This window comes from Fukomys damarensis, unplaced genomic scaffold (assembly GCF_012274545.1).
Source record: "Fukomys damarensis isolate Sample0158 unplaced genomic scaffold, DMR_v1.0_HiC HiC_scaffold_32, whole genome shotgun sequence".
Classification (NCBI taxonomy): domain Eukaryota; kingdom Metazoa; phylum Chordata; class Mammalia; order Rodentia; family Bathyergidae; genus Fukomys; species Fukomys damarensis.
The window spans coordinates 23,685,305-23,699,459 of NW_022900944.1; the positions used below are offsets into that span (position 1 = coordinate 23,685,305).

The 14,155-nt window shown below is 40.6% G+C and overlaps 2 protein-coding genes and 1 pseudogene across 10 annotated transcripts in view; 1 reads left to right on the top strand and 2 right to left on the bottom strand.

Annotated features, from left to right (window-relative positions):
* The first annotated feature begins 15 nt into the window (after positions 1-15).
* Positions 16-3,446, top strand: Setd6 (SET domain containing 6, protein lysine methyltransferase). Of its 2 annotated transcripts, none has more exons than XM_033758015.1 (6): positions 16-175; positions 294-488; positions 625-745; positions 1,917-2,097; positions 2,193-2,335; positions 2,523-3,446. In XM_033758015.1, the coding sequence occupies exons 1-6, from the start codon at positions 168-170 to the stop codon at positions 2,826-2,828; spliced, it is 954 nt and encodes a 317-aa protein (XP_033613906.1). In that variant the 5' UTR covers positions 16-167; the 3' UTR covers positions 2,829-3,446. The 2 variants fall into 2 exon arrangements, with proteins under 2 accessions (XP_033613906.1, XP_033613905.1); XM_033758014.1 differs by having other exon boundaries at positions 85-175; positions 625-682.
* Positions 3,447-4,460: 1,014 nt separating this feature from the next.
* The window catches only part of Cnot1 (CCR4-NOT transcription complex subunit 1), an 83,289-nt gene continuing 73,594 nt past the window's right edge, over positions 4,461-14,155 (bottom strand). For all 8 annotated transcript variants that reach the window (XM_010617180.3, XM_010617176.3, XM_010617178.3 and 5 more), the window contains 10 exons: positions 12,578-12,826; positions 11,386-11,549; positions 11,077-11,194; positions 9,806-9,907; positions 8,789-8,962; positions 7,862-8,011; positions 6,869-7,049; positions 5,987-6,119; positions 4,940-5,074; positions 4,461-4,799 (listed from right to left, as the gene is read on the bottom strand). In XM_010617180.3, coding sequence (XP_010615482.1) covers positions 4,721-4,799; positions 4,940-5,074; positions 5,987-6,119; positions 6,869-7,049; positions 7,862-8,011; positions 8,789-8,962; positions 9,806-9,907; positions 11,077-11,194; positions 11,386-11,549; positions 12,578-12,826 — 1,485 coding nt within the window. In that variant the 3' untranslated portion in view covers positions 4,461-4,720. The remainder of the gene's footprint in view (positions 4,800-4,939; positions 5,075-5,986; positions 6,120-6,868; positions 7,050-7,861; positions 8,012-8,788; positions 8,963-9,805; positions 9,908-11,076; positions 11,195-11,385; positions 11,550-12,577; positions 12,827-14,155) is intronic.
* Positions 6,164-6,342, bottom strand: LOC117283938 (annotated as a pseudogene).

Genomic DNA, 14,155 nt, shown 5'->3' on the forward strand with positions numbered 1-14,155 from the left:
TCGCCCCCGACGCTCACCCCGTGTCGTCCTCAGAGCGAGACGCGCTGCAGAGTCCGTCGGGCTGGGTGCCGCTGCTGCTGGCGCTGCTCCACGAACTACAAGCTCCAGCCTCACCCTGGAGCCCCTACTTTGCGCTCTGGCCCGAGCTGGGCCGTCTGGAGCACCCCATGTTCTGGTGAGGTCTGTGGTACGGTGGGGAGCATTTGCACTAGCCTGCTCAGCCCACCCAGCATGGGTGCCCCTAAGCTTCAGACCCGGTAGAGCGACGGGAGCGGGCCGGGGTGTCCCCACAGGCCCGAGGAGGAGCGGCGGCGCTTGCTGCAGGGCACCGGTGTCCCCGAGGCTGTGGACAAGGACCTGGTCAACATCCGTGGCGAGTACTACACCATCGTGCTGCCCTTCATGGAAGCCCATCCAGACCTGTTCCGTCCCAGTGTCCGCTCCCTGGAACTCTATCGCCAGCTCGTGGCCCTTGTGATGGCCTATAGGTCAGTCAGTAAAGGCATGGAGGACTGGGCCCTTATTTTTAGACCTCTATTGAGGGGCTGGGGTGTGGAGCTGAGTGTACACCCCACCCCTAGTGCCTCACCTAAGCCTGGGCCTTAGGCAAGTTCTCTCTGGCAGCTTTCAGGAGCCCCTGGAGGAAGAGGAAGAGGAAAAGGAGCCAAACTCCCCTTTGATGGTGCCTGCCGCAGACATACTAAACCACTTAGCCAATCACAATGCCAATCTAGAGTACTCTGCAGTGAGTGGATCCCACCTAGTTCTTGTTATTGCCTTGATGACTGGGCACCTGATTCAAGCCAGTTTTGTCATTGGGCTTTGCTTTCTTACTCCTAAAAATGAGGTGAAGTTAGTTCCTGCTTGTACTTTAGGTATTCACATTATGTAAAATCGTTTGAACATAGGCTAGAACCCAGTATGATAGTGCAAGCTAGTAAGGCAGAAGGACCCAGAGTCCATGGCCACCCTGAGCTAGAGTAGGATTGTCTCAAAAGAGGTGGCCTGCAGGGCCGGGAATTTGACTCAGTGGTTCCGCTGCCCACCTTGCAAGCGCAAGGACCTGAGTTCAGTCCCCTGTACCCCCGCAAAGAGTGGCCTGCCCCAAGTGGTAGCACATACCTGTAATCCCAGCACTCTGGAGGCTGAGGCAGGAGGATGGCTGTGAGTTCTCACCAGCCTGAGCTACATAGTGAGACCCCCATCTCCCCCCACCCAAAAAAAACAACCCCATGACAAACTTGTTACCATCATTTCTTTGAGCTTGAGTTGGGTGGTTTGCACAGCTATATTCCATTCCCTGCTAGCTGCTGACACAGGAGTGTGCCAAGACTTGGCTGGCCCTTTGGGTAATATAGCAAAGGAGAAAAGTGTGGGAATGTTAAAGACCAGAGATCTAAGATAACCTTGTTTTTTTACTGTGTTCTGTTCTCTATGGAAAATTGAGAAAAGTATGGTATTAAAAATTAGCAAGTGCCATTAGTTTTCTTAATCCTTGCTTTGTGGAGGGGGTAAGTGGAGATTGAACCCAGTTTTCACACTGCTGCATCCATAGCCCCTTTTTAAGACAATCCTAAATTGTAGGCTAGACTGGCACTTGGGGTCCTCTTGCCTCAGCCTCCCAAGTGCTGGGATAATAGGTATGTGCCACCACACCTGACTTAATCCCCATTCTTTTATGTGGGCTTGACTGCTTATTTTTTAAAAGCTGTAGGCTTTTAAAGTGCTAACGTGACTGAGCAGAGATGGACCTAGTACATGAAGCTGACCCCTTTTGTTCTACAGTACAATGTCTGACAGTATAGATACAGCTCATGGCTGAATACACCTGCAGAAAGCTCTTCCTAAGAAGGCAGCCATCCTCCCCGGGAATGGCCTGGGAAGGGTGTGGCTCTACCTTCTCCCTTTTATCCCAGGATTATCTTCGGATGGTGGCTACTCGGTCCATTCCTAAAGGCCATGAGATTTTCAACACTTACGGGCAAATGGCTAATTGGCAGCTGATTCATATGTATGGTTTTGTTGAGCCGTATCCTGACAACACAGATGACACAGCTGACATTCAGATGGTGACTGTTCGTGAAGCAGCCTTACAGGGTGAATATCCCATCAAGCCGGTCTTTGACTTTTTGTACTAGCTCTGCTGTAAATGAGCCCTCAAGTACACTGAAATTTTCCCTGTCCCCTTGTAGGAGTGAAAGGGGAAGCTGAAAGGCTCCTCCTATTTGAGCGCTGGGATTTCTTGTGCAAAATGGAGATGGTAGGGGAAGAGGGAGCATTCGTGATTGGGCGTGAGGAGGTGCTGACTGAAGAGGAGCTGACCACCACACTTAAGGTAAGGGCTGAGAACAGCTGTGTGATGCTGAGAGATTAATTAGAATGAAATAAAGGTAGGCAGGAGAGGGACGGGGGGATGCAGAAAGGATCTTAATGCTCCCAAGCTGGGATGGTAGTGGTGTCTCTGAATCTTCAAAAATCACAACCAAGCCCGTCATGACAAAGAGCCCCACGTTTGCTTCTAGGTACTGTGTATGCCTGCTGAGGAGTTCAGAGCCTTTAAGAACCAGGATGGATGGGGAAAGAATGAAAGGGAAGAGAACAACTTAACCATCACCAGTATCCCAAAACTCAAAGCATCATGGAGACAGCTGCTTCGAGACAGTGTTCTTTTGACCCTGCAGACCTATACCACAGACTTAAAAACTGAGCAGGATGTCCTCAGTAATAAGGAAGCCTATGCCAAACTCAGCTGGAGGGAACAGCAGGCCTTACAGGTTCGCTATGGGCAGAAGATGATCTTACATCAGTTGTTGGCACTAACAAGTTAGTTCCTCTTGCCTGAAGGAAAAGCCTTAAGAACACTATTCTAATGCTCTACTATTGCCAAAAAAGGAAAGTTTGGACTTTTTTGCTTTTATTAAATACCAGAAGGGAAAGTAGCAATGGTGTTAACTCATCATTGCTAGTTTTTTTTGTTTGTTTGTTTGTTTGTTTGTTTTAAGATGACCTTTGGGGGGGCAGGGCCAGAGATGGTCTCACTGTAATTTGGGCTGACCTCCAGCTTAGATCTTTCTGCCTCATCCTCCTGGTTGCTGGGGCTCTAGGCGTGTGTCGTCATTGCCATCAAGAACAAAAGTTTTTATAGCTGTGCTGTTCTTCTATAGCCAGGTATTAATAGCGTGGTATTAATAGCATGTGATGACATGGGACTCTGGAGGAAGACATGGTTCAAATTTGGGTCTACTTTGAGAAAGTCACATTCCTTTTTGAAACCTCCATTTCCTAGAAAGGACTAAAAAAAAAGCTACATAATCAGTACCAGGTTGGAGTCACTGGTTGCTGTACTTACAATCTTATCTTTCAAGAAGAAACCCGAAGACACTGAAGACGTTCAACTCTAACTTGCATGTAATTGTTTAATTCTGAAACTTTGCCCTCCCTAGCCATAAAACCAGACTACCATCAAAGGTAATGGTAAATTAAAACATTAAATTTTAATACCTACTTTAAAATAAAAGATACTGGCTGGTATCTTTACATTTGGTATGACCACAGCAAACTCGCATAGTGGGTTTTATTACTGTCAAAACACTGTACAAAAGTAATTTCCTTGCTTGTTTAAACATTGCCAACTTAGTGGGAAGTCTGTTTAGCCTGAAGTGGGTGTCTCCCAGTGGTCCTGCACTTGGCTGTCCACTTTCCTTACCAGCACTGGCTGCTGCTACTGAGAAGAGGCACAGTGGACTTACATTCACATAAGTGTGGGAACTACAAAGGCCACAAAATAAAACGGATCAACACACTCACAAAACGCTTAAATCCTTCCAAAAGGGGTTATTGGTCTGGTTACTGTAAACACTGGCTGTATGGCATAAGCAGAATGATACGGGAGATCTGTAAGATTTTGTTCCTTTCTCTAGTTTCCAAGTAGCATGAGTGATGGGGACACCTTAAGCCTGGTTTGGAACCAAGGAGCAGATTGTCCAGCAGGACCAAAAATTGGGCACCTTTCCCTGAGGTCAGCTTTAGATCAGCTTTGGGATCAAAGGTAAGCAAAGCGCTTTGGGATCTCAATGTGAGCCCTTCCCATCTTCTAACACACACATTTTTAATAAATATTTTTAAAAGCTCTTCTATACACATTAAAAATACCTTGAGGTTAGGCATGGTAGCACACACCTGTAATCCCAGCACTTGAGGCTGGGACAGGAGGAATGCTGTGAGCTTGAGACCAGTCTGGGCTACACAGTGAGACCCTGTCTCAAAAAAACAAAACAAAAAATCTTGCATAATATTTAAACTTTTTTGCTATCCTTTGGGATAGTGGGACTGTCAGAAGACAGGGAGCTGTGCCCCTAGACAAGTGCAAAGCATCAGGTGCCTCTCTACTTTCAAGTTTGTGTACTTGCCTTGAACACATTTTTCACAGACTCAAGAAGTTCCAGACAAAGTTTTTTTTTTTTTTTTTCCATATATTTACACAAGTTCAAAGTGATATTCACAGCATGTTCTAAATTTTGGCCAAGAGTCAAAAAAATGCATTTAAACTTTGGAAAGTGCCCACCTAAACAGGAGGCTGGCCCCAACAATAAGTGGGACAGACACCCGAGAACCAAAGGGCTGGGAAAAATCAGGAAGAGTTGAAAGGATTCTTCAGTTTATGAACTTGGTGCAGTGGGGACTGCGAGGCTGACACCTTTACAATGGAGATACAGTTCATTTAACTGGCACCTGTCCCTTCCATTACTTGTTGTGCCTGCTTCTGTCCCATGCAGCACTGTGCAACTGACTGGAATAACCTAAAGAATGGAGACAATTACAAATTTACTCATAAGGAAAGTTTAGAACAGTACCTTCTAAATAACAGACCCAAACAAGCTTTTAATTCATGCTCAATCTGGTGTTTCACTGCTAAATAATTAAGTTACTTTTAACTCACTTTTCAATTTCTGGGGCACAGTGTACAAACTCATGGTTCCAGAACTTAAATGCTGGATTTTTAATCAGCTCAATGAAAGTAATAAGAAGACCCCAAGGATGTGGCCTATTTACAATCAACCGTTCCAAGAGAACCCTGGAGAAAGAAAGGAAGAAAGGGTTAGTTAACAAATTGATGACCACAGCTCCTTGACCTTTCCCCCTATTTCTTGACTATTAGGCCACTTTAAAAAGTGTTTACCTTTATAATACAGACTAACATGGTAATGCATGTGGATTCTGGTTAGAATATGTAAGAAGGAGTCCTGGCCAAACCTGAAGGTTAACTATTGTCAAAGGAGTAAGAGTATTTGAAAGCTGCTTAAAGGAGGGGGCCTGCATTCTTACAATCCCAGCACTCAAAGGGCTTGAGGCAAGGGGAGGGTCACAAGTTTGAGTCCAGCCTGAGCATTTAGTAAGACCTTGCCTCAAAATTTAAAAGGAATGGAGATGGTGCCCACTTGTGTGTGCACTTGTGACTGACCCAGTGCAAAGTCCTTGGGTTCAATTCCCATGAATGTAAAATAAATGGATGGTTGGGTGTGCACGTGCATCATTAGCTACTTGCCACTGCCACTACCTCAGAGAGAAGCTCTGTTTCAGTTAACATAAGCTGGTCTGGTCTCCAGTGCCACAAAAACAAATTATTACAACAATGATTCACTGTACTAATAACTATTAGGAAACATCTCTATTTTGTACACAACTGTGTTCCTTATTTCACACAGTACTACCAAACAATGCAAAGAATGAACTCAATTTTTAAGAATTTAAAATGCAGAGCCAGGGATTTATCTCTGGTTCTGCCGCCTGCTTCACAAGCACAAGGACCCTAGTTCGATCCCTGTTACCAAACAAAAAAATTTAAAATGAAAAGTACAGGGCAGTGATGGTGAACCTTTTGGAGCTTTCAAATATACAAATAGCCTGCTGTGGCACCAGTGCCATAGATTAACCACTACTGGTATAGGGGAATCATTTTTGATGCATTTGAAAAATAAATCCTCACCTTGTGATCTGTTCCTGGATAGCCTCAGTGTTGGCCTCTGCAAAAAGGTACAGCATGGTGCAGCTGAAGTAGTGAGTGTGGCTATTTGGATACCGCAGCTGATTTGCAATTGCATTCAAGAAGAGATACCGACCTAGCAATTAAGAAAATATAGTAAGGTCTTGCTCTGATTTACCCTATTGTTTCTCAGGACCTGCACATCTCTTGTCCCTGGGTTTTACTGATACACTTCCCATGTTAGAAATTAAAAGTAGTATTTCAAAAATACTCATTGAAAAAAGACCCACTATATATTGACATAATGTTAATAAATATATTTTCTACACTTGATCTTAGCCAAAAGGCCGAGAAGCGATAATAAATATATTTTCTGAAGGCCAGAGATGTAGCTCAATGGTTCTGCCACCTGCCTCACAAGCCTAAGGACCCGAGTTTGATCCCCAGTACAAATATATATATGAAAAAAACCCTTAGCTGTCATTTTACATTTTGCAGATTTCTTTAACGTCGCTCCTGTAGAAGAAGGAGGGAAACTGTACTCACTGACCTTCATACAACTCATATTTAACATGCTCCCTGGTGATAAGGTGCCAGTGTTGAGGAAAACAGGCCAATTAAAACTAACATGAACCTATGTTTAAATAAGACTACTAAAGAGCATATTCATTTTTATTTGAAAGTACTGCAATGACACAACAAAATACTAATTGAAAGAGCAAGATTTTGGGTAATTTTTCCCTTTATGCGTTGCTGTATTTTCACTTAACATATAAAGATAGCCATCCAGTCCTATAAATATTCTTGCCTACGGCTTAATTTTTGTGATTGGATTGTGGCAAAAGTACAACAGACTTGACTCCACAGACTGGAAGGTCCACTCACCCTCAGTGTCCAGGTCCACAGCCAGGTTCTGGAAGATGTCCATGTGTGCCGAGTGAGTGATGGTGCTCATGGAAGGTGTGCTGCCCTTGTTGTGGATGTGTGCAATGGCCTGAGTCCCTACGTAGAGCACCAGTGCATTGATGAGCTGAAGGTTGTAGCGATTGCCAGGCTCATTGGATACCTACAACAGCAAAACAAGAAACTTATTCCCACAGGGCCTCAAAGAAAGGGTGAAGAGCTCTCAATGTTTTGATCTAGGTATTGGTACCTGAGGCTGGCATAGCAGTGCAAGCCTGTGATCCCGGCACCCTGGGAGGCTGAAGCAGGACAATCCCAAGTTTGAGCCCAGCCTGGAAAACTTAGCTAGACCCTGTCTCAAAAATAAAACGAGCTGGGGGTGTAGCTCAATGTGAGGCCATGGGTTCAATCTCTAGTTCCTTACCACAACCCCAAAACAGAACTGTCATTGATTTAATGAGGTTATTTTAACAAATACATATCCATTCCAAGAGTGGCTATATTGAGAGAAACACAAGTTCCTTTGGGAACCCAAGCAAATGTCATCACTGTGCTCATGACATAGCTCTGAAGTGAAGCAAAGTCGAAATACACACGTCATCCCAATGATGATAGATTTGGAAAAAAATGTTAGTTTTAAGGTGTGGAAACATTGCTAAGATAATCCCATTTTGAGTTATTCTACATAGCAAACCAGAATACATTTACCTAGGAAAATCTTGGGGTATGACTGTCAGTAGTCTGTTCTTACAAAAAAATCATCTGTCCCCAGGCTAAAATTATAGTACTGTGTAACTTACCAAATATATTAGTATAATATACAATCCAGTTAAGCTCACCCAAATAATAGATATGACAATATGTTTCTAAATCTTCAAATTGCGGTGAAAAGACTTAACTCCTGAAATGGACCAAACAAAGGACAGTATAGGGAGTGCTTTCTATGGAAGAAACACCAGACAGCTTAAGCCAAACCTGTAAATTGCTACGCAGATCAGACAGAAAAGTGACCGGTGATCGAGTTTTAAGATAGGAATCCAAATCCTTTTTGAATTGAGGTGGCATTACTCCAGTGAAATTGGTGAGAATCCGAGGTGCAATGTTAATTTCACTCAACATATCCACCTGCCACAAATGCCAAGAAGCACAACCAGAATCAAATGCAAGAATTAACAAATTCAATCTATGCTACAAAATGGTAAGTTTTTTTTTTTTTTCTAAAACTACATATATTATACATGGCCTTGGAGAACACTGACACCTTATATTGGTTTAACCAATCTTTAACTAGACCATATATAAAATAAGAACTCATTCCATAAAATGTATTTCCTTTCTAAAGTAAGGCAAGATTCTTTTGATGGACAGTCTAGTTTATGCAAATAAACAAGTTTTCCTAAACTTAAGACTTCAAAGTAAGAGTCCAGAAGGAGATTCCAAGAGTGCAAGTCTTTGGAAAGCCCCAGCAGAACAGAAAATACTACCACTTACTACACTTTTTAAAAAGTGCATTGGGGGTGGGAGTAGAGAATACATAAAAACTATAGTATTTTCAGTGATCCTTTCTCTATCAATTTAAGTACAAGCATACACATGAAACACATCTGTTAAACAGGCATTATAAAGGTCTATTCTGCGATTCTTTGTCATGTGGCCAGCACTCAATGACTTACCCAGCACATTAGCCGGGTTCTACAAATACAAAAGTACTACGAAACAATATTATTTAGTAGCAGGAGTATTACAGTCCATCTGCCCAGCTTTAATAACATTGATTGTTCACCTCAAATAGTATGCTTACCTAACAGTGTGTGATACAGGGGAAAAACACAGCCTGATTATCAGAAAAAGGACTAAAATAAATATATATATAACTTTTCCTTAAATTGTTTGGAACTTTACCTTCAGATTAGGAGTGAATGGGTCTGGGAGCCTCATGTTTCTTGGGAACGCACTCAGAATCAAATTTCTTAACTGGATACAGTTAGGTGGGATCACATCACAGAACCCATAATGGTAATCACAGAGGAACTCTGGGAAGTCATGCAAAAGAACCAGCAGCACTCTTAGAGTACCCTGTTTTTATAAAAATAAAGAATATTCACAGTAAGAAAAGGAAGTAATATTCTTCCTACTCTGAATTTTAGAAGTACACTTTAATAACTTTTTAGGCTTTAATCAACACTAGCATAGGTTACTTTAGAAATCACGAAACACTAGGTAATAGCCTGAGATGCTACAATACTCTACACAAAAAAACTGATTAAAGCATTTATCTTCAGTTAGGGAAAAAAAGAACTAATGAAAATCAAAGAAAGCAGAAGAAAAAGAACACCTAACAATTAAAATTTTTTAAATGACCCAAAGCAGGAGAGGAAAATTTCAAAGCTGAAACTTCTGACAAGCCCTATCAAGACTGATGGAGAAAACAAATTACCAAGATCAGGAAAAAGAAAGACTATCACTACAGATTCTATAAACAAAAAATACTGAGTTTTTATTAAATTATTTTTCTACAAATAAATTTTGACAGTTCAGATACATAAGCAGTACATATACTAGAACTCCTTACTAACTTTTGAGGCAGGTGATATCTTACACAGCTTCTATTCACTATGAGTAGAAAACTGATAATTCCGATGAGTTAACTTTTAAATGTTCGTCAAATGACGCTCCTTTTAGGGAGTAAAAATGCAAGCTATGAGAGTGATAGATACTTGAATATACATCAATAAAAGGCTTGGTTTCATCATAAGTAAGGACTTCATTTTAAAAACTAAGAAAAGGCTGTGGGGTATAGCTCAGTTGTAAGCATTTACGTGGCATGCATGCTTGATAAAAAGATAATAAAGCCTCATACCCAAACAAGTTTTTTTTAAGCTCTGAAAGTTATTTAATTTACAAATACAAATTAATTACCTTGTAGAGGATTTGCATAGGTTTGGTGAGTTCCACATTTCTAAGGAAAGGCGCTAAATATTTGAATAAATCAATCAGTAGCTGTGCATACATAGGCCATCCCTGAAAAAGGTACAGTCATAATTACACCAGTTTTCAGTCACCGAAAAAGGTGCAACAGAGCTATGCTGTTGACTTATCATCCTCATGCTAATGTAATTAGATAATCCTAACAAAAGTACTTCTACAATGACCAACATTAGAAAAGAAGGTGATGGGAAATAACATCTGTAACAAACTGGCTCCAGAGATTAAGACAATTGGTCCCTGTGACTGTAAGAGAAAAAATTTGGGGGGGGGGTACCAGGGATGGAACTGAGGACCTTGTGCTTACAAGGCAGGAACAGTGCCACTGAGTTAAATCCCTGGCCCCTGTAAGAAAATCTGAGAAGTGAAGAGAGACCTTGAGGAAATTTCAGGTGAACTGATTCTTAATTAAGTCCACAGTCTCAACAGTGTGGTGAATTTACAGTGTGAATATCCTCTATTTTTAGCCGAATTTTTTAGCCTTACTTCCCAACCATTATCAATTATGTTCATTCTTGTATAATTTTATTGAAAATGTTGTGTTTCCTCCTCTTGAAATGCCCTTCTTTAAACAAAACCAAATCCAGGTAGATGGTTTCACTGTTTTCTTTTTTGCCAGTTCACTCTATAGCATATTAGTAGCCATGTTTTTTGTGGTCTGATGGAGGGGACCAAGGATACTTTCCACAGTACCCATTTCCAATTCCAGGATGAGTTAATATATTTTCATACTCCCTATGGTGCATTCACAAGTAGAATAACTCTTTAACAGAACTTGATCAAAATCCTTCAAAGTATTCCAGGATTAAGGGCATCTCAGTGGCAGAATGTTTGACTAACATGTATGAGGACCTAGGTTCAATGTTCAGCACCACCATCCCCAGGAAAAAGTTGCCCCACTAATCCTCAACCTTAAATGTGAGTGGGCTTTCAGCATTTAAACTATAAACTTGTAAAATCAACTAGCCCCAGATGCACAGCCCCTGTACCCACAGATTCATTCAGATGTCTACAGAGGTATTAAATGATTTCAACTTTGAGAACAACAGCTTCTCTTCCCTGACTTTACTCATCTAAATAGAGTAATTCCCAAATAAGCTTAGAAGTACAGTAACTACTAAATGACTAACTGAAATGTACAGGCAGCACTAACAAGCCCCAGGTAGTTACAGTCTTCATCTGTAGGAGATAAACTGCAGCCACACCTTCTGCTGTGGCGTATGTGCCAGCATTCTTGCAATAAATATCCGATGGGAGATCAGTTCAAGCCAGGCATATACAAAGCCAGGGGCTTTCGTAGGCCTTAAGATGTGGAATGTATTGCTAAAAGAAAAAAGCCTTAGTCAGAAGGTTTGTCAATCATAAATATAGCGAACAACATATGAATGTAAGCAACATGCAAGTTGTCTTACAAATCAACATATCTGAAAATACTACGCAAAAGTTCTACTAAAATTTATTACATGTTCAGCAGCCTTTAACAAGAAAACTCTATTAAACCCAACAATACTCACCAGAAAGCTGTGAGTGTCTGAAAATTAATAGTTTCCAACACATGCTCAGGTGCATTGAGTTCCAAGAGCAGCATGATGAAAATCCGATGGTAGGGAAGCTGCTGAAATTCACTTTGCCGAACATCATGATCCTGTAGGAGAACTCCCACTACTATACCGAGGACCTACACAAAACACAGATTGCAGCCTATATGTCATACAGATAATGCACTTGTCACTTTCAACCCATGCTTTATTTTTAAACAGTGTATTTATTAAGTCTTAAAGGAAAGATATGTACCATTTGAATACAAAACTACATGCTGGCAGCCAAACAGCCTATACATTTGCTTGCCTTAGTCTATAGTGTTGTTTTCTTTGAACCTTAATATCCTCTGACCAAACCTGTATATTCTTCACAAATGCCCACTAGTTTTTCTAAAGCACTAAAAATCAGGATGACCCTTCGCACAATATCCTCTTGACATAATCGAAAAATCGAACCCCTCTGAATCAGAACTGAAATTGACAAATCGTTTACACCTGGCAATTAGTGGCCTGGGGAACTGTTGAGTATGCTGCAGAGATGTCTCAAAAACTGTCCTTGCTCAATAAATAGAAAAGAATGTGAAGAATTCATTTCTAATCTTCCCAAACTGAATTTAAGTCCATTTTCCATACATTTTTGCATTACTTTAATATTCAAATTTCTGAGAATTCCACCATTACTCCTGGTGTTTGAATTACCAGTCTCTTTAGCTGTAGGTATTTTAGCCCTCTACCCAGAATTATTTTGTGTACAGGGGGAAATTTCATACTACCTAAATATCTTTTATTATAATCACCACCAAAACCTTATCATACTGAAATATATATTACTTTTAAAAATTTTAGGATGAAGGGAAGGCAGGGACAAGGGGAAAAAATGAGAAACAAGACCTTTCATGTAAAGGTACAAGATCCCAATGATGAATGTAACTATACTGTATACCTAAAATGTACCAATAAACTCAATAAAAACAATTTTTTTAGTCAAGGCACATTCTTTTTCTCAAATCTGGTGAGTTATGTTATGTTTGTACATTCTCTCTCATTTAATTTCAGGAGAGTTGTTTTATTTAGGGGAGAGGTTGCACACAATGGAGTAGGCTGAGAAACACACTTGACATAAGACTTCATATGTACAAAGACCAGGCAAGAAAGGACTGCAGACCTTGTTCAGCAGATTAATCTTTGTGACAGTGTTGGTTGCCTCCCCTGAGTGCTTCACTAGCAGTGCAATGAGACGGACAAAGGCATCCAGGTTGTGATAGCACTTAGCTCGGATCATAGTGGGATTAGCAGCAGGATTGTGCTGCTGCTCAGCCTGAGCACGATAACTGATTTCAACACACATTTCAGTACATAGACGAAAGAACCTTGTTATGAGGTCATCAGTCTTCAATATTCCTTGCTGGTGCATCTGCCATAGAAACAAAAATAGATATACAATGAATTAATGCCTAACAAATTTTGTAAACCTTTACTTTCATGTTCTCTCATTTGTTCCTACTGACACATTTCTTTCATAAAAAAAGATGTCACTGGAGAATGACTTCCGCATTTAGGAAACATGACAGAATCCCTCCACGTTTAAGTTTTATAGAAAACACAAAAGACGGAAACTGACAGAGATATGCCAATTGTAAAAAAGTTATCACCAAATAATTTGGAAAATTATGCAGGTAAAACCATCTTTTAGTAACTGCCAAGGTCAGATTAAGACAGCCTGGAAAATTTATCTTCCTCCGAAGAGGAGACTAAATTACATATTTGAATTTTCACAGATAACTTCTTAAAGAATTAAAGGTAATTTCCTCTGACAACTAATAAGATTTCAGAACTCCAAAGCTACCCTAATCATAATTTGTACAATAAGCAGGTATCAAATGAAATTACCCAGATTTAGCTATTTTAACATACTACATTAAATTATAATAAAGTGGAAAAGCCAAGTTTACTTATAAGAAAAAACTATGAGTTATATGACATATAAACTGGAAATGAAGCAGAGCAGTATTATTTGGCTAATATTAGAAAAAATAACGGAAATACACATTAACGCTGAAGAGAGGTCATCAGCACTTACTCAACAAAGAAACCAACCAAGAGAGAAAAACCTCGCAAAACTTATCCTGGAATTTTAAAACAATTTAAATGTCCCTTTGGCCAGGCGTGGTGGCGCACGCCTGTAATCCCAGCACTTAGGAGGCTGAGGCAGGAGGACTGCTGTGAGTTCAAGATCAGCCTGGGCTACATAGTTCTGGGTCAGTCTCAACTACATAATGAGACCCTGTCTCCAAAAAAAACCAAACAAATAAATAAATAAATAAATGTCCCTTCATGAACAACCAAAACAACTGAACAAGAAGGACAACAATAATATAACCTAGCCAAGACAAGTGGCCAGCACAGGGACTTTTTCTACATAGAAATCTGAGATGCATGGAGGGAAGGAAGCGGGAAGATAGCTGACAAAAGACCAGTCTGTTACGATAAACTGGAAAGGGGGAATGGAGTGATTCATGAAAGGATACAAAAGAGATCAGAAAAATGTAATGCATAATCTTTTTCAAAACAGACTGATGTGACCAAATAAACCTGCAGGGAGAGGGAAGACAGGTGCCACATCCACACTCGTGAAAATGGTGACAATCACAAAACCCATTATGCAAGTATCTTATATCCGAATAGCAATTAAACTATGAACATGCAATGAGAGTTTTTTTTTTTTTTTTTTTTTTTTTTTTTT